The sequence below is a fragment of the Chelonia mydas genome, chromosome 27 (genome assembly GCF_015237465.2).
Source record: "Chelonia mydas isolate rCheMyd1 chromosome 27, rCheMyd1.pri.v2, whole genome shotgun sequence".
Taxonomy (NCBI): domain Eukaryota; kingdom Metazoa; phylum Chordata; order Testudines; family Cheloniidae; genus Chelonia; species Chelonia mydas.
Window position 1 is genome coordinate 11,719,430 of NC_057860.1, and position 19,668 is coordinate 11,739,097.

A 19,668-nucleotide genomic window follows, 5' to 3' on the forward strand; every position below is an offset into this window, starting at 1 on the left:
AACCTTAGTGACATGCTATCAAAAGGAAAGTGAATACTTTGGTTCAGTGTTGTTTGGCTCTCAAAGTAATCCTGTCTTGGCCACAAACTGTAGGAGATAAAACACACTGTGCCTAGAACTTCCTAGCCTCGGAATTCAGCAGCTACAGAAATCAACCAGCAGGCTCTTTGAAAGTGAACTGCAAAGGAAGGATACCTTGTGTCTGCCCTTTTCTACTCTTTTATGTTGTATAAGGGAATCTCAATATTAGAAGTACCAGTCCCAACTGCACTGCTGGAGCTGAAGGACTGTCAAGCTTTAGTGGAATAGGAAGGTCCTGGATCTGAGTTATGGGACTTATTCAGTATCTCTTCCCTCTTCAACTAGGGGCTGGAACAGATGCCACTCATGTTTCAGCCTAAAGAGATGTCCTCATCCAGGTCCACCAAAGCTTGACAAAGTCCTTCAGCAAAAAGGGAAGTCAGGACCTCGTCGATCTAGTGTGAAAAACAATTTAAGAATGCTTCATAAAGCAACCGGAAGGGAGTTCTATACAGGGAGAGGTATTTGTTTTTAAAATTCGCCTCACTGACCACGTATGAACTGGCCGCTTTCAGAGCCTTACCTTCAGATCATACTTCCGATGCACAGTCAACCTGTGACTAAATACGTTCCTGGTGACTACCATGTAGGTTTCCACTCCATCCACGGTGAGTCTGTACATGCCTAGGAACTGTGGGAGAAGGGTGTTCCCATGGCATTCCACTATAAACTGAAAGGGTGAGGAGGGGGGGGAAAAAAAAAAAGTCACACTACAGGTCTCCAGTAGCGCACATGGTCAAAGAGAAGCTAAGCATCTACCTCCAACTAAGAATGGGGCTTTTTAATGGCCATCCTATACCTCTGCTCAAGGGAGGCAAAAGGACACACATTAAAACACAGCGGAGCGGCAGAATGGAGTGGCCATTTCCATGCACAGCAGCTGACCCAGATTACCATTTTCCCCTCTGAAAAATAGCATTTTCCTCTCCTTATCCATCTGGAAAGCTTTTCTAATCCAATGTGGAACCTTAGGAAGAGGTCTCGATTTATAGCTTTCAAGCACTGGCAAGCCTGCAGGGCAGGGATATTTACATTGTTAGGAGGGCGAAGCCTTTGGGGGAGAGGTGGAGTTAAAAATCCCATTGTGCTCCCAAAGCAACAGAAGATAACCTGTGGCCACTGGCAACATCCAGTCTCTAACCGTACAACCTCCCCTGCGCAAAGGCTGCCGGTGAGCTGTAGCTGAAGCTATGGCCATTCCATCTGAATCCAAGGGCTAGTCTCAATTCATCAGACGTGCCCCTAAGGCGTTATCCGCCACCCTCTCCTCAGGGTTCTAGACTCACCGTACCTGATGGTACTTCTTTAGTATGTTGTGCATCTCTGCTACATCTTCACTCGACACTGCCTTAATGACAAACCTCCTGTCATAGGTGGTCAGGAAACGGGCCCCGCATCGACCTTGGCTGTCGCTGTTCACTGGAGCGCTTCGTGTTACAGAGTTCTGAAGGACAACAATGGGGAGGAGAGAAGAGGTTTGATCTTATCAGAGGAGATGGTAACGAGCTGCAGGCCCCCCTTTTAAAGCCAAGGCATCAGCTCAACCGGTCCAGCGGTTCTCTACCTTCTCAACAGGATAAACAGATTTCAGTGGGACTGCCTTTTTATTCTGTTTGTACAGCACCCTGGCACTTAATATTCTGGTCCATGACTGGACCTCCTAGACTCCACAGTAATACAAATAATGGGAGCTGTTGGATGCTCAACACTTTTAAAGGCAAAGGCCACTTATTTAGGTGCCTAGATCTGGGATCTAGCACCCTGATTTTAGGCCTCCATCTGTAAAAAGCTTGTTTGTTAACACATATTTAATGCCAGTGATTAGCGAAGCCTTCCTTGCTTCAAAACGTGTGTTAAAGAGTCATCTCTCACCCCGTCCGTGATGGTGCAAGGACTCACAACACACATGGTCAGAGACTCCCTCTAGTTCCTCCAGTAAAACCAAGGCCAGCCAGACTGGACATTCCTGATACATCCAGGGTATAAAAACAAGTAGGAATAAAGGGTTTTTAAAAAATGTCACTTTCTTGATCCATCGTAAAGCAGCAAAAAACTGGCACACACCTAACTGCTTAGAAATGCTCTGCAGGTCACCTTTGACCCAAAAGCCGTTCCCTGCTATTCTTGTTCGAGAGTTTGACCAAAGGGCCTAGAGAACAGAAATACTGATTGTTCTTCCAACATGCAAGAGGAGCTCTCCTTTATATTCCTGTCCCCACCCTTAGGAACAAGATGCAGCAGCTTCTCTCAATCCTCACTGCAAGATTGGAAAATCCAAACGGAACTGCCGAGTCGAGTAATCCATAACAATTCTGTTCTGCGACAAGGGTGCAATTAAATTGTTTCATCCTTTGACCACACCACTTAATGAACAGCCTCAGGTCCTAATGAAACACAATACAGTGGAGTGCTAGAAATGTGGAGACTGCAATTTACGTAGTAGCCACAGAAGACACATCTATTCTAGGCTGTTTTCCCTACCCCTTAAAGATTCCCACCATTGTGATCTTAGTCCGGTTTTGCTGGTGATAGCTGAAGTGGGGGACAGCCAGTGTTCTGGTGGCTGCCAGGGTTTTAATCATCATGTCATCTATACACGGGGAGCAGGGTTATATGATGTGGTGGTCAAAATGCCAGCAGATGGTCTACATTAGCACTTTCACCACTACTGCACCAGTGGGACATTTTTAGAAGTCTAGTGTAGTGAAACCTTTACAGAAAAAGCTTCCTTGATGTCTTTATTACGATAATTTATATTGCGGTAGCACCTTAAAAGCCCAAGCCCCATCCTACAAGGCACTGTACCAACACAAAAAGAGACAGTCCCTGCCCCAAAGAATCATAGAATATCAGGGTTGGAAGGGACCTCAGGAGGTCATCTAGTCCAATCCCCTGCTCAAAGCAGGACCAATATAACGTAATGATTAGGGGAGAGGAGCTCTTGTCTCAAGATTTTCTAATCTGAAAACTACCACATGGATTTTTCTTCTATTTGTGGGGTTGGCTAGCCCCTCCTTGGTTGAGACTATCGATCAAGCTTTCAGCCGGAAGCAAATATTCTTGGCAGCCTTTGAAACTGAGCTGCTATTGGTATCCCTAAATGGCCCCCTCAAGGATTGAACTCACAACTCTGGGTTTAGCAGGCCAAAGCTCAAACCACTGAGCTATCCCTCCCCCCTAAAACTTGCAGTCTAAGCAACCTTGGCAGGTAACGGACTATAATCTTCTGTTCTGATCTTTCCCCATTTCTCTTTGCTGCATGCCTGTAGCTGAGCATTTGGTCTAAGCTATCATACCGACATCCTCCTCAATCCATAATGAGTTAACATAACGAGCGTTTGTCACTTCGCCCTTACCCATTACTGCAGCGTCCCCTTGCTGCAACTGCTCTGCAAGAACAGCTGGTTTGCACCTTTCCCGCTTCTATCATCATACCATGTGTATGTGCTGGGCGCTGCACATACACACAGGAAGAGACTGTCCACGACCCACTGAACTCGCTACTTAGAGAGAGAGTGAGGAGGGATTGTCCTCCCCATTTCACAGGCTGGACGGTTCAGGCACAGAGAGATGAATTGCCTTGCCCAAAGGTCCAACAGAGATTCTGCGGCAAAACCAGGAACTGAATTCTGATCTCTCTTCTAGCTACAAGGCCATCCTTCCTCTTTTAAAGATCAACTCCCCTCCCCCCCCCGCAGCCCTGTACATTGTTTTATGTATATGAGCAAAATCATCATTTTATTAGACTCTGAAGCATTCCATTTTATTTTGCTATGGTCTTATATCTACCCACACAAGCTAAACCTCACACCTGTACGTGTGCTTCGAAATGCACATCAGGATGAAGGATGCGATGTCGCCAAAAGCACGTGTGCTTTTCTGGATACCAGTTACAGACAACAACATCCCATATTTTTATGCCAGTAATTACTACTGCTCTCTCTCCTCCATTCACGGAGCTTTTTTAAAGCATACCAGCAGAGGGAGCCTGCTCTTCTGCTCCTGTGGAGCATGGGACATGGGAGGCAAACAGAGCCTGCTGTGAACTAGGGGGGTTTCCAGTTGCAAACTAAAAAATAAGCTGAGAGGAGAGATTTTTCATTTTCGAAGGAATCATTTAAATGCACCTCACTTTAATGCAGAAGGGGAAAAACTCACTTCCTGCCAATGGCCTTGAAACCATCAGGGAAAGCGGGGAAGGGAGAGGGACACGGGGGAATTGCTTCTTGCTGACATTTGCAGCTTAGTAGGTGCTGTGTGGGCTAACACGCATCATCTCAAAAAACAGAGCAGTTGCCACCATCAAGCCCATTTCCCTTTTTTTAGAGGAGACAGGAAGCAGAAATGCCGACCATTTGTAGTCATGTAGAGATCCTGTCGTGACACTCTTTTTTACTTTATTCTCTCTCCCCCATAGAGTAGGGATGATAAAAATGTAGCTTCCTGGGCAAATTCCCACTCAAATAATTATGTTCTACCTGCCTGAAACCCCACTGAAATTTCAAATGAATGCAGCATTCTTTACGTCCTGTCCGACACGGCCTCAGTCCAATGGAGTGCTGCTAAACAGCTGACACTGTCCCACCCCAGAGATGGGAGAAAGGATTCCTGTAGAGTGACAGGCACTACATAAATGACAGATTAGGCAAGAGAGGGAAGTGACGCAATGATGGTGTTCCCAGATAGGTTACTCTGTATTACTCAGAATCACTTCCTAAAAAACGAGCATCTAGGCTACATAAAAACATGCTAAGGCAGATTAGCCACAGGACAAAAATAACGACGGAAAGAAAGCAGCTAACAAACAGATGTAAGAGGCACGTTGAATTGTGCGAAGCCAACACCCACACAGTTATTTCTTACAGCCAACCCGCTACACATCAGCTGGAGTTCAGATAGCTTTGTCCAACCTTCTGCCTCAAGATCTGGATAAAGCCTGGCACGAAATCATGCCAATGGGCTAGGTGACAGCACTTCCTCTGCCAGTACAAGGCAATCACTGTACAGAGAATGTCTGACAGTCGGAGGGGAAAAAAAATAAAGGCTGGCACAGTCCATACCACTGAAAGGAGCGACTAGTCATCTCTAGTGACTGGCTTATGTGGGTTCTCTCCAGATGTCACCGAGATTCCAAAGATGATACTGTAACCAATCAGTGGCCTCCTGTTGACACCCCTCACAAGGCTGCACATCACAGCCACTCAGACCTTCACAGTGACTTCAGAGCGAGAACTCTGATCCTCCTGCTCAGAGCCCACAGCCCCCCAGCATTTTGGCTGACCTGGCTCCATTAGCAGCACTGGGCCCTGACATGCAGTTGTGTCCAGTATTAGCGCGCGGACGCGCACTACGGCATTTCCATCTTTAGTATTTAAAAAGCAACGTCAACGACCTTAGCGCCATTTTTTCCACTTGGTTTCGTAATACCAGCAGCCAAGGGTTCCTGGACACTTTACACATATTCTGCTTTTCACGGGATGATCTCAGAATTCCTTACCATCATTAAGGGCTTTCATTGGGTGGTTTGAGAATATCCGCATTTTTATCAACGGGGAAAACTAAGACGGACGTAAGAATTCCTGATCACACAGTGAATCTGTGACAGAGCTGAGATTTGAGTCCGGGAGACCTGACTTTTGTTCCTTTGCTAACCACTAGACTCCACTGCTCTTCATACCAACGTGCAGGCAAGAGATTAAGTGCAAGCAGAGTGGGGGCACAGGGAAAAGGTGGGTTTCCACTGCAAGCCTTTTCAGAGCTTATCATAGTAAATAAAAGGTTACGAAAAATACCCAACAGCACCTGTTAGAGAAATTCCTTATTTGTGATGGAACCCAGTGTAACTGAGAATAATAAAACCAGGCTCTTACACAGTAGATGCTCATTAGTAGCAACATAGCAATGCCTTTTGCTGTGTTGCTCCTAAGCGGCTGTTGCTGTTATGGGGAGTGTTGACAATTCGCAGTAGGGAAAACGTTCCCAGGGGAAATGTTGCTCGTAAGTCGTGGTTGCTCTTCCCAGGTGTTACTGCAAACAAGCGTCTACTGTAGAGCATTTTTCATCAGTGAATCTCAAAGCTCCAAACTTAGGGTGTCCCTAAACCTCCACCTGCCAGAAGCTGGGATGGATCCTGCAATAATTACCCTGTTCTGTTCATTCCCTCTGAAGCATCTGGCACCGTCCACTGTCGAAAGACAGGATACTGGGCTAGATGGACCATTGGTCTGACCCAGTGTGGCCACTCTGATGTTCTTAAAGTGCTTTAGCAAAGGACGGTAATATCATTATCCCCGTTTTAAAGATGGGGAAACTGAGGCACACGGCAAGGAAGTGACTTGCCCAAGGTCACCCAGCAGGCCAATGGCAGAACCAGAAATAGAACGCCACTCTCCCAAGGGCCAAAACTCAAGAAAGCATGTGCACCAGAAAAACACAATGTCCGAGAGATAAGATGAAAGGAATATTCCATCACAAGCAACTTCCAGGAGAGATTGTGCGTGCTGCATAGTTAATCATTCAACTGTAACTGTGAAGTACTCGGCATGCTCCTTGTGTGTGCGTGTACACACACACAGCTCCTCACCCTCCAACAGGATCTCTCTTTATAGTCCCCTCTGCTCCATCTCCAAAGCAGCAGATGGGCTGTCACAGCAGCTAGTGGTATGAAATGTGGTCATGGAACTGCAGCCACTGTTGATTTCTCACTGTGATGAACCATCTATTGCAGAAGAGAAGCAAAGAAAACTGTTGCTTCTGCCATAGGAAATCTGCTCTGCTCTGTGAAAACAGCCTGTGTGTGTCCATTCTGACTGGGTGTGCAATAAGGCAGCAGACTAGAAGGGAGTCTAACAAGTGTGGGGGAAGGGTATCAGGAAAGAGGCTTCTCCTGAAACACAGTTACAGAAAAAACCCTCAGAATCAAAGTTCATCAAGAGCCCTGTCATGCTCCTAAGAGGAGGGAATTGCACTTACACAGCCTTTTCCATCCAGAGATCTCAATGTGCTGCACAGATCACGTTCTACAGTTGAAGAAATTAAGGCAGAGGGGTTAAGTGACAAGCCCAAGGTCACACACCAAGACAGTAGCAGAGTGGCAAACAGAACACAGGCACCCCTGGCTCCTAGTCTCATGTTGTAACCACTCTGTCTCTCTTCTCAACATGCTTCTAATAAGGCTTACAGGACATGAAGCTATCTTGCTGTAGAAACTGAGATCTGACTCTTACAGTAGAAGAATAACTGGGAAAAACCTTTAAAACAATTAACCAATGTAAGGCTAAGGAAAGGTGCTGGATTGACAGCTCTGAAGTCTGAAAGATTAAGGACAGCAAGAAAACAAGCAGCTTAGACCTCCACCATGATGCCCACTGGCAATGTGTCAACTCAAATCTGGACAGATCCATTGTACAGGGGCATTCCATTTCCACGGCCCATTCGATCTCTCGGTGATGCTGACAACAACGGGTCAGAGCAGCACTGACATATGCTCCCCTCCGGGCCCCTGAAGTAGGAAATGAGAAACTGGACTGAGTAGCTCTCAATCCCCCACCCTGATGAGCTCTGCGCTGTCATCCAAAGGAATAATAATGGCAGTTACACCTTTGCTTCCAATGCTGTCTGGGGTGAGAAAACAAATCTCATTACACTAGCCTCGAAACACGCCGGAGGAGGGTGGGTGATAACTGAGAAATAATGAGAGTGAACTGTGATGATCTTTCTGAAAAATATTGCCAGGATGCCAGAAAATATTAAGTGGGTGAAGTGCTGGGGGAGAGAGAATTTTTACAAGGCGACCATATTTGTGAAAACACAATCAAATATCAGGCTTAATCAATATATTGTTCCAATGCTGCAGGTTTCAAAGAATACGTCGGTACACAACAGCGGACCACTGCTGGCCTGATGCCAACAGTTATCCACTCCTGCAGAGCTGCAAAGAGAAGATGTTTTAATTACCTGACGCTCACACTGCTAAAGGTCAGGCTGCCATCAAAGCCTTCCTTTTTTTAATCTGTTTTATCTAATTTAAGTAGCCTCTTATCTCCCTGCCTGTTAAGTATCTTCAGAGCCAAAAACTACAAAGAAGAAGGGAGGCTCAGTTACATCCCAGTGAGTTGCAACCACTCTGACAACCAGGTTTAAGCCAAACTGCAGGACACAATGGGCCGTTCCCCTCCCTGCCCCCACCTCGGAGACAGGTTTGAATGGTCACAGCTGTGCTGTTAGGACAGGTCCCAAACACAGAGCATCTTGATAAAACCCTAGTACAAAAATAATCACTCAGCACTTTAACTTTGTTGAAGAGGCCCCCAAACCTGCAAACTCGACACGCCCCCTTTCCACTGCTGCTCTTTTAGAAACCTGCAAAACCAAACTTTGCATGAATTTCGATATTTGCAATCTCCACAAGTGGGTTTTTTCCCCCATACCTGATAATCTTGATCGTCAATCCCAAATCGTTCGCGGAGGTTTCGGAACACCATCGGGCAGTACTCCTTAAATTTAAAACGGCTTGGCAAGTTTTCCCTAAGACAAACAGCAAGACATTATTCAAGTGCAGCAAATTATTGTAGTACAATTTTCAAAGCTATTTTCCTGCTCTAAGCTCCTACCACTTTAACACTAGCCCCAGAAGTGTTTCAATTACCTATTTCTCCTCCATTCTCAGATTTGTGTTTTCCTGAATTATCATTCTGTGTGTTCCCTAATAGCCTCATTCTGCAAATGCTTACCTGTACTATGCATCTGGTCGTATTAAATTCTGTAGGTTTTAGGCACTATGATAATACATAAGAAATAATAACTCATGAAAAGTTATCAGTGTACATAAGTGTTTTCAGGGTCTGGCCCTTAGTTTGCAAGCTCTTTGGGAGAGGGTGTACTTCTTATATGGTTGTGAAGGACTGTGTAAATTCAGAGTGATGTGCGCTTTTATCAATCGTTATTATCCGATCTACTCCGCACTGATTAGGCCTCAGCTGGAGTAGTGTGTCCAGTTCTGGGCACTGCATTTCAAGTAATATGTGGACAAATTGGAAAAAGTCCAGAGAAGAGCAACAAAAATGATTAAAGGTCTAGAAAACCTGACCCACGAGGGAAGATTGAAAACTGTATGTCTCCTCTGTCTTCTTCTCCAGACTAAACAAACCCAATTTTTTCAAATACATAAAAGGTTGTTACAAGGTGGAGGGAGAAGAATTGTTCTTCTTAACCTCTGAGGAGAGGACAAGACGCAATGGGCTTAAATTACAGCGAGAGGGGTTTAGGTTGGACATTAGGAAAAACTTCCAAACCGTCAGAGTGGTTACGCACTGGAATAAATTGCCCAGGGAGGTTGTGGAATCTCCATCATTGGAGATTTTTAAGAGCAGGTTAGACAAACACCTGTCAGGGATGGTCTAGATAATACTTGGTCCTGCCATGAGTGCAGGGGACTGGACTAGATGACCTCTCGAGGTCCCTTCCAGTCCTATCATTCTATGATTATGAAAGCCTAATCCAAAACCATGGTAGGATTCTATTCAAAGGCCAAAATAAAAGTCTCACACAAAAACTCAGAGTCCACATTCCCAATCAGCAGCACAATGCACTTCTGTTCTCAATGCTTTAGAAGCTGCATGCATCATTTTTACCCTTTTGCAGGTAAGGGAATGGAAGCGTGTAGCTGTGGAATGACTTGTTCATGGGCACAGAGAGAGTAAGTGATCCAGGTCTCGTACTTCTGTTTCCGTGCCCTAACCATTGACAGCACAGCTTCCTTAATCCAGAAGGAAAGTTTTCAAGCAATGGACCATAGAGTCTGAGATGTGTCTACAGAAACCAGTTGGTCCCCGGAGGCTAATTTGGGCAAGTGTTATTTGTCTTTTTTGACCAGGTGGTAGAATGATTCTCCCCTGTCTACAAGCCCAGATTTGATGGAGGAATTCTTCTCTTTCCTCTTTCTTTGTTGCTTTTGTTCTGCTGAATAATTCAGATGTCCCCTGTAATACATCATGACTGTTTAAGATGAAAAGCTGGGGGAACCGGTCCTCTAGTTTCAGAGCAGATCTTTGGGACTGATAAAGCAAGGTAAGGAGGAGGTCAGTTAGGGGCAAGTGCTTAACGGTCAGAAGACAAAGGAGAGTGGATGAATCTGCTCCAGTCTTGCGCCTCTTAATGCAAGATTCTCTCACGCAGCCCACCCCTCAATTGAGGCAGCATGGGAGGCTCAGAGCCAGGTAACATACTGCCACTTCCGATATCAGTTACATCTATTGTTTCCGAGCACTTCCAAACACAGGATCTTTGGTGGTCTCTGTCCGGTTCCCACGGACAAGAGTCCACATCACAAAGCCCCCCAGAGCAACTGGCTCCCTTGTCAGCAATCTCAGCAGAGAGAAAAGAACCAAAGGGGTTGTGCAGAATGAACCCCACACACACACACGCACTCTCCTAGAGGTGGTCTCGCTGGGGCAGGTTTGAGGCAGACAGGTCAGGCAAGGAGAGAGAACTTCAGCCTCGGGGTGTTGGATTAAGAGCCCTCCACAAGCACTAAAACAAATTCAACCCAATCCAGCAACTACTCATCTGTGATTACAGCGATAGCTTTTCCTTATCACAGCATCAACAGCACATCTGCATCACCATTCTTCCCGCCACTGGAGTGACCAAGGCCAAACCACAAGGCAGCGTGGCACAGACAGTCACAATACCCACTTCCCTGCTTGGCAGGTTTGGCATGTCACGTAGGGGAGCATATTTCAAATCATGACAGATTCTCTCTTTACAACCAGGCGTGGAAACATCTGAACTGGTCACTACCAATCCTCAGGGAGAGCGGAAACTCTTTACAGACAGAATGAACAGTGAGGGGTGAGAGAGGTGAAACCACACCTACTTACTTGTTGAAAAGATGATTGTCCACCTTAATCTTACTGTAGGCTTTAAAGTCATCTGGCATTAACATGACAGGGACAGGAACATTGCTTAGTTCATTGATCTGTAAGAGAAAGGAAAACCAACAAGACTCAGAACTTGAATCATGATCTCCTGTCATCATCAGTGGGTTTACTGGTGATCCCAGAAAGCTATGGGTGTTGTTGAATACTTGCTAGAAACTGATTTGGAAGCGATACAGTTCACTCAACTTTTAGAGCATATTTCTGTGCTGAACAGATCTGGGAAAGTGCTGTGGTTTCAAGTTTAAAAGGGCATTATACATACTTGCCAGTGACGTGGCAAGTACGTTTCCAGCCAACCTCTGCTCTGGATTATTCTAAGGCAGCTACAATTTGTTAACCTTCTATTGATCACCCACGATAGGATTCGAGAACAAAGATTTAACCATGTACTCCAAGGCATCACTCAGATTTTCTATTTTTACACTCCTCTCTCTTTAGGTCAAAAGGCGCACTGGCAACAAACTCCATAGCTAGTTGTCACTGTTATAAATAATGGGTTGGACAGTGACGGAGGTTCTGGACTGCTTCTCTCTAGCCAATACAGCTGTCTCAGCGATACCAGCTCCTTCCTTGGCTGTCTGTTGTAGTTCTTATCCCACACTCCCCCAAAGGATGAATCACTCCACTGGCTCTCTGTTCATGTGTGGCAACCACAGGAATATATGGAAACAGGCAATTGGGTATTCAGCTGCCACGCTGCAGAACAGCGACTTTTGAGAAAGCCAGGTATGAACATTCAGCCTGTTGCACCATGGGCTGAAACAGCTTGTAGTAAAAGAACGGGAAGGCTACATGTGGTTATAATATGCTAAGTGAACCAACTTGATAAGAAATATCAAAGCGTGATTGTCCCCAGTGACGCACTGAAATATTCTTCGCAAGCATGGCTCGCTAAGCAATGCTCTCCATTTCAGCTTTACCTAAACCCCCAAGTTTGCTCAGACTAAGACAAGTCCAATCGTTATTCGTTAATTTGGAATTCACAGCGGCCACATCAGTCCCAACTCACTGATCTGGTATTAACACCGTGGATTTACAAAGTAATTCCACCGCAATTCAATTATCTTTGTTATTTTAAAATGTGCCAGCTCCAATCCGGTAATACTTGAAGAGAAGCAGCCTGCCCCTGTAGTTAAGGCAGTGGGCTGGGAGTCAGGAGACCTGGGTTCTGATCCTGACTCTTTCAGAATCCTTGGATAAGTCACTTAACCTCACAGCGCCTCAGTTTCCCCATGTGTAAAATGGGGCCGATATATCTCTACCTCCTGGGGCGACTGCAAGGTTTAATTCATTGTTTGCAAAGACCATGGAGATCTGCTGATGGAAAGCACTAGAGATGGCCAGAGGATTATCCAAACCGTTCTAATATCTTAGCAAACAACCACTGAACAGACAAGTATTTTTCACATCTCTTTTCCCATTGTTGCCAATAAAAGAAATGCACATAAACTGGGGAATCAAACCCTGGACTGCATTTTCACTGCAAAGTCAGGTGTGTTACCAAGGGAAAAGAGAACTATTAAAGAGAAAAACCCTGGGAATCAGCAATGAAGAGGAAAGTAAAAGGGCCCTTGTCTGGTTAAAATTTGAAAGCAGAAGCTCTTTAAAGCACTGCCCAGTATTTACTCTGTAGCAGCATCAGGGGATGGTACCCACTTACATAAAGTGCTTTGTTGTACCATACAGATGAATGAATAAATAATGTTACATGCTGCCTATCATTTGTAAATTGCAATGGAGCGAAGAGACTGATACTCTCACTGCATTTGCTGAAAGCCTGATCCTGGACAAGGCAGATACTGAGGGCTGTGTGTAGAAGTGCAAAGTGAAAGGCGATGACCCAGATGGGGGGTGCGGCAGACCCTCAATTCTGCGTTAATAAGAGGCGCTGCTTGCGGCTTCCAAGTTATCCTGCCTAGTAGGAGGGAACTACTAAATCGCCTCTCCTGAGACATACCCTTTTCAGCCCTTTTTTATCCTGCGCCATGGTGAGAGCTGGCAAGACATAATCTGCTTGTTCTAGCACAGAGCTCAGAAAGGGTGCCAAAGGCAGCATTACAGTGCTGTTCAGAGCCACAGAGGTATCCAAAGCCAATGGCTGCGAGGAAAAGCGTATCTGGAGATGGCTAAGCTTTATGTATGAACTGCTCCCTGATGGGAGGCAAAAAGATTTCAGCCTGACCTTTGTCTCTCCTGGTTACTGCCGCAGTGGCTTTACCGGGTACAGCCCTTTCGACTGACAGGTGTGATTTGCACTGAGGCTACTCCAATGCTCATTCAAAGCACACCCTGCCCCACAGAACAGCGCCTCAGCGTCAACGTCCAAGGGAAGAGTCCTTCGCTGGCAGCCTCCTCCCCAAGCCAGCTGCACTCACTGGACGCCGCCACCAGCTTTTGGATACTGAGTTGAGGGTCAGCAGAGAACAGCCATCGCACATGAACGGGGTGTGATTTTATTCTGGATGGCACTGGATCACAGCTCAACTGTTCATGAGTGCCAGGTGTAGCCCGGCACCACATCTAAAGCCAGTGGAATGATGTGGTCAGACATTTAGACACCGCAAAAAGAAAAGGAGGACTTGTGGCACCTTAGAGACTAACAGATTTATTTGAGCATAAGCTTTCGTGAGCTACAGCTCACTTCATCGGATGTTGTAGCTCACGAAAGCTTATGCTCAAATAAATCTGTTAGTCTCTAAGGTACCACAAGTCCTCCTTTTCTTTTTGCAAATACAGACTAACACAGCTGCTACTCTGAAACCTGTCTTTATAAAGAGTTACTTATGCTTCATAGCTCCATTGAAAGGAGGGTATTACAATCCCATACTGAACATGGGAAGTGACTTGCCCTGAGATGACAGGGCCACCAGAGGATCATTACCTTACGAAGTGATCAACAGAAAAAAGAGCTGAACAGGTGTTTCTAGTCCCTGCTGTTCACAAGCTATTTGCCTCTGAAACTATGTCAGGTCTCCACTGGTCCCTCATTCTTGGCACCAGTCCAGGATTGAATATAGCAAATCCCAGACCTTCGACTAGTGTAACCTGCACACCTTGTTACTATAACAGACAGCTGCCATATTTTACATCCTTTTTTAGGATTTGAAGTACAGGAAAAAAACCTATTGCCCTCACATTGCCTTTGAAAGCTCAAGTCAGAACCATTACTACTGGTTTTCAGTGCATCCATCTTTTCCCACCAAGTCACAAGAACGTAAGAGCTGACCTACTGGGTCAGATCAAGGTCCATCTTGCCCAAGATCCTGTCTCTGGCAGTGGCCTGCACCAAAGCTTCAGGGGGAGTGTACAGAACAGGGCAACTATAGAGCGATCCACCCAGTCTTCCACGCCCAGCTTCTGGCAGTCAGAGGTTTAGGGTCACCTTGAGCACAGACTTGCACCCCTGACCATCCTGGCTAATAGCCATTGAACTCTAAAAGTCCCCCCCAAAAAGACCAACCAACCATGTGTCTTCCAAAGGGCCTGTTAAGCATAGTCCTCTCAGAGGAGTGAGACACTAGATGTTAAATCTTGACCAAATAAAAGTGGAACTACAAAGGCATGCTACAGTACGAACGTATTTATACTGCTCTCATCGCCATAGTACCTGAGTGCCTTCCAACAGGGCATTAAACAAGGTGACTAACATCTGTTGTGTCTGTTCTCTCATCCGCTCCCCAGGGAGAGGCGTGTGTGCAGACGCACGTTACTATGAATTTGTGTCACAGAAAGCAAAATCAAAGAACTGTGCACTTGGCACAGAAGGTGGTGAGGTTTGTGATGGTCCCTGGCTCCTGGGGCAGTTCATTCTAGTGTGTTGGGCCAGCCCCCAAGAAAGCTGTCTCCTGCACAGATGAGCTTTACCCTTATTGTAGAAACTCCCTTTGTGCCAGAGGAGTGAAGTTATCAGCTACAGTCTTTATCTCAGAGTTGTAGGTGATCTTTTAGATACCCTGGGCCCAGGCGATGGAGACAAGAACCAAAACCTGACTCAATATTCTGTGGGAAGCCAGTGGAGGGAGAAGGGGACAGATTTGATGTGTTGGCTGTAGCATGGTGTCCCTAACCTGTTTGCCAGAAGCTGGGAACAGGTGACAGGGGATGGATCACTTGATGATTCCCTGTTCTGTTCATTCCCTCTGGGGCACCTGGCACTGGCCACTGTCAGAAGACAGGACACTGGGCTAGATGGACCTTTGGTCTGACCCGGTATGGTCATTCTTATGTTCGCTAAAGAGACACTGAGATTCACCTTTCAGTCAGTGCATTTGCTGACTAATCTAATCCCATCCGTTTACATGATAGCTACTGTTGAGGACCATAAGCACTCAGGACAGGGATGTCTTCATATCCGTTTGTAAAATGCCTGGCACGCTGTTGGCCCTCTACAAGTTGTTTCCCACCATTCTCCTCCCCTCATCTCCTCCCACCAAAAAGACCTTTTAGAAGAAATCTGTTCTTGGGCAGTCTTGAAAAATAAATGGTCACTTTACATGGCCCATTATGCCTTTTTAAATTGCCATTGAACTTTCTATTCCCATTCCAGGCAAGACCACAGCAAAGTAAAGACTCAAATGGGACACTCAACGCCCCCAGCCCTGTCAGTAAAGGAGTGCCAGTAAGAGGGGCATACCCTGCTGCTGCTGCCCATTCTGTACCTGGTCTGTTGTATTTTTGCCAGGGTTTAGTCAATCTGGCATCAATCCCCTTCCCCAGAATCCTATTGTAAATTCAGATTTAAATAGGATGACACATGCCAGTCATCATCATGATCAATTTAAAACAAAACCCACCAGATACATGAGAATCTGGAGGGCAGATTATAGAATTTAGCAGCAGGTCACACTTTAGATCGAACTATTTGACAATGTCTCAGATGGAAAAGTCACCGCAACAAGGAGCGAACGCTTCTGGTTTCACCTGAGTGCAAGCACAATACCACCAAGTAGGACATGCAATATCCTCCTTTGTACAAGATAAAATAAAAACGGCTTGTATTGCTCTGTAAATACACAAGCGGGGCAAGCGGTGGTATTCTTTAGTGCCTTGAATTCTTGGGCAGCAGTAATCAATAGGATTCTAGGTTTATTTGCAGTGGGTAATTCATCCTTATTAGCAAGGGTGATTTCTTATTGAATGAGACACATCAATATTCTGTGCAGTTCAGAGCCAGCTGTTCTCAGGATAAACAAGAAAAGCATAATTTCATTTCAAAACCTGACTTTAGCCTCAAAGTGGCAATTACCATTAGTAAATTGATGGGACAACACAATTTGTTTACAAGCAAGATCCAACTGACGGAGTATCCAAGTCTATTCTCCAGGATTCTTTAGAGCAGGAATTTTCTCAGAAAATAAAAATACTTTGTTCCCCTCTAGTGCCTTTCAGCCAGGGAACGCAAACTGCTTTGCAAGCATTAATCAAGCTCCACGACACCCTCATAAGGTAGGTAAAGGATAGATGTAGGGATCGCTTTCATCAGCACTGAGATTTGACTGCATCTGGAGCGGAATACAACCACTCAACAGAAGACTGCAATACAGTGCAATGGTTTAGGACAGAAAGTGAAGAAGAATACTGTACACAATTGAAACCCTAAGTGTGGGGTGGTTTGAGAAAATAAGAGTTTTTGTGAACTGAAATGTGATTAATTAGACTGATTATGCCATGGAACTCTTCGTAACCATTAGCAGTAAGTTTTGGTTCTGCAGCTCATCCCAGAGATAGAACCTCCTACAGGAAAACAGCCCCTAGCACCACCCTCGGATATTATTTCATTACTGATTAAGGGACGAGCATCTCCTAGTGACACTGAACACACCTCGTCCCAAAGCACCTCAGAGATCTCCACTGACCTGGCCCAACCTTGAATAGCTTGTGAGCTGTGATGGAATCACAGCCCAGTGTGCTAAGGTTGCAGGCCATGAGATCACCCAGTCCAGTTTTTCTGATGTAACTTAGGTACCTATATGGCCCCGATCAGAGTAGCTGTCTCACAGTCTTTAACGTATTTATCCTCTCAAGCCCCCTGTGAAACAGGTAAGTGCTATTATTTCCATTTTTATAGATGGAGAACTGAAGTACAGAAAAACTAAGTGACTTACCAAAGGTCACAAAGTCAATCTGTGGCAGAGTGAGGAACAGAACCATGGTCAGTATCCAGCCCACTGGACTATTTCTCCCCTCATTATCTCAAGAGAAGGTTACAAAATACATTCTGTTGCAACTTGGGGTCACAGTATGGCAAAGGTCGTTGATGCTGGTTACCAATCCTGTTGCCATACATGGCACTCACTAAAGGTCAATTACAGCCCTGGAAGAAACAATCAACATTAGGGATGTGACGAATATTGGCACATGGTAGGTTGAGTGCATCAGTTTAGTGGACTTCAAAACAGTATGTAGCAGATGCATCTCAGTGGCCAGAATTTATATAGCACACCAAAAATAACGTATGCTGCAAATCCCAGTTTTACTATTTGGATTGAATACCAAATAGCTGCCTTCTGTACTGGCTGAGCACAAAATCCCAATAATCCTGTGAGATTGGGTGGTGCTTCATTCAATAAATGGAGATTCAAGAAGAGAGAATGCTGCCATTAGCAAGACCCACAGAGACAGCATCACAAATATACAGATTTAAATGGCGGTGCACCTGCTTACACCAGATCAAAAGCCAGCCCTTTGTTCCCACCAAACGCCACAGATCTACAGCTACCATCTCACTGAACAAAGGCTAACTTGATCCGCACAGACATGGCTGTTCAACATGTAGAAACAGGGAGAGACACTCACCACCACTGGCAAACACTAGAATCCTGTCATCTGGTATAACCAATACCTTACAATGAGAACTATGGTCTCACCACTTGTACAGAACACTGTTGATTCATGAAGTGTAGCTATCCCCTCCAAGAACGTCATCACAATTCAACATTTTCACCCCCCATCTTGGTGTTCCCCTCCTCCACCCCTTACACAAACACTTTCAATCAGGTCACCTTCCTCAGTAGCATAGGGCACGGGTCACTTGCTGGTGGATTCTCTGCTCCTTGAAGTCTTTAAACCACAATTTGAGGACTTCAATAGCTCATAGGTGTGAGGTTTTTCGCAGGAGTGGTGGGTGAAATTCTGTGGCCTACGTTGTGCAGGAGGTCAGACTAGATGATCATAATGGTCCCTTCTGACCTAAATATCTATGAAAAGGCTATGAAGCGATATGCAGGAGGGACACTAAATGTACAGCCAGCAATGAGAAGCCTGAATCTTCTGTTCTCCCTGAAAAGCCACGACGAGCCTCCAAAGGATGCCATCTTTAAAATGGTTTAATTCTTCAATGCAACTCATGAGCCATTCACAAATGGGACTCAATCTTTCTGGCTCGCTCTTTTTCTCCTATTTGCACAACTTTACACGCTTTTTGGAGGGGTGGGGAGGAAGGAAGGCAAGAACAAGCTTCCCCCCACCCACTGCAGATTCAGCTGCCAACAATCATCATTGTTGGTCCTGTCTACACAGGGCCACAAAGTATCAAAATACAGTCAAAAACCAGTTCAGACCCACTCAATTTAAATTTGGTCTAGCACAGTCAGTATGGATGAAGACAGACACTGTTAAAGCGAGTTATAGCCTGAACTGATGTAAAAAATAACTCCCAATCTGCATGCACTAATATCTCCACACACATCATCTACTTTTGCCCACCATCCACTGTGTTTGCATCAGCTGCTAGCAAGCCTGTTTAACCACAAGGGAGGCCTAGCTGTTACCAGAATAAATTAATGGACCCAAGGGTGTATCTTTACAAAACAAGCAGACAGATTGCATAAAATGGTTGTTTGTCTGATTTGTCCATGGAACAGTTTGGCCCAACTAAAACTATTTTTGACACAACCCTCACAATCACGATTGTACCAACACATTCTGGCACTCCCAAAGGGTTTATCCAATAGGGATGTGTATTCTATAGCTATCAAGTTCATCCTTTGCAGCAAAATGGGCTCCAGAATGTAAGCTTCTAAAAAAAAAAAAAAAAAAAAAAATGTCTCTAGCCCTTACAGTTGCAAAGATAACCTTGAAAATATACTTAAACTTTAGAGAGCACACAGCCTGAATAGGAGGGGTGAGGTGTGACCCACCTCATTCATCTCAAGAAGCAGTTACCTCTGAAACCTACAGACAGCAGTGACATTGCCAACACCATTAACACTCTCACTGCTGACCACTGAAGCAAACCTTCAGTCATTTTTTTTATTCCACAGTTACAAAATAAATGCCACAGGGCTACTGGAACAATATTATTCATTTTTGTATTTCATAAAAACCTCTTAAAAAAGAAACATTTGGAGTTGTTGCAGAATTTCCTCTACAGTGCCTCAGAGACCATGGCCCTTGGAGCAGAAGTTAGATTCTGCTTGCCATATTACGGGGCCTTGCCTATGAGCAGGAGCTTACGGTACATTTTCAGGTGAGAGACAATGCACCATAGGATGGAATTAAGAAGATTGGCTGCTCTAGTACAGCTGCAAAGCTTGTGGCTTCCTGTTCACACTGGATCATTTCAGCAGAATCGGAGACAGCGTGCCAACCAGTACAACCAGTGCCCAGTACGGCATCCTGGACAATTGCTGTGCTTGGATGCAAGCCT

At 45.3% G+C, this 19,668-nt stretch overlaps 1 protein-coding gene and 1 long non-coding RNA gene across 2 annotated transcripts in view; one reads left to right on the plus strand and one right to left on the minus strand.

Annotated features, from left to right (window-relative positions):
• The window catches only part of PIP4K2B (phosphatidylinositol-5-phosphate 4-kinase type 2 beta), a 33,314-nt gene that overhangs the window by 10,258 nt on the left and 3,388 nt on the right, over nt 1–19,668 (minus strand). The window contains exons 2-5 of the mRNA XM_037887209.2: nt 10,962–11,059; nt 8,511–8,607; nt 1,373–1,525; nt 605–751 (exon numbers count right to left, since the gene is read on the minus strand). Of these exons, the coding sequence (XP_037743137.1) occupies nt 605–751; nt 1,373–1,525; nt 8,511–8,607; nt 10,962–11,059 (495 nt within the window). The remainder of the gene's footprint in view (nt 1–604; nt 752–1,372; nt 1,526–8,510; nt 8,608–10,961; nt 11,060–19,668) is intronic.
• LOC119564557 lies at nt 13,719–19,360 on the plus strand. Its single transcript, XR_006287630.1, has 2 exons — nt 13,719–18,017; nt 18,228–19,360. It is a non-coding gene; the product is annotated as an uncharacterized LOC119564557 (long non-coding RNA).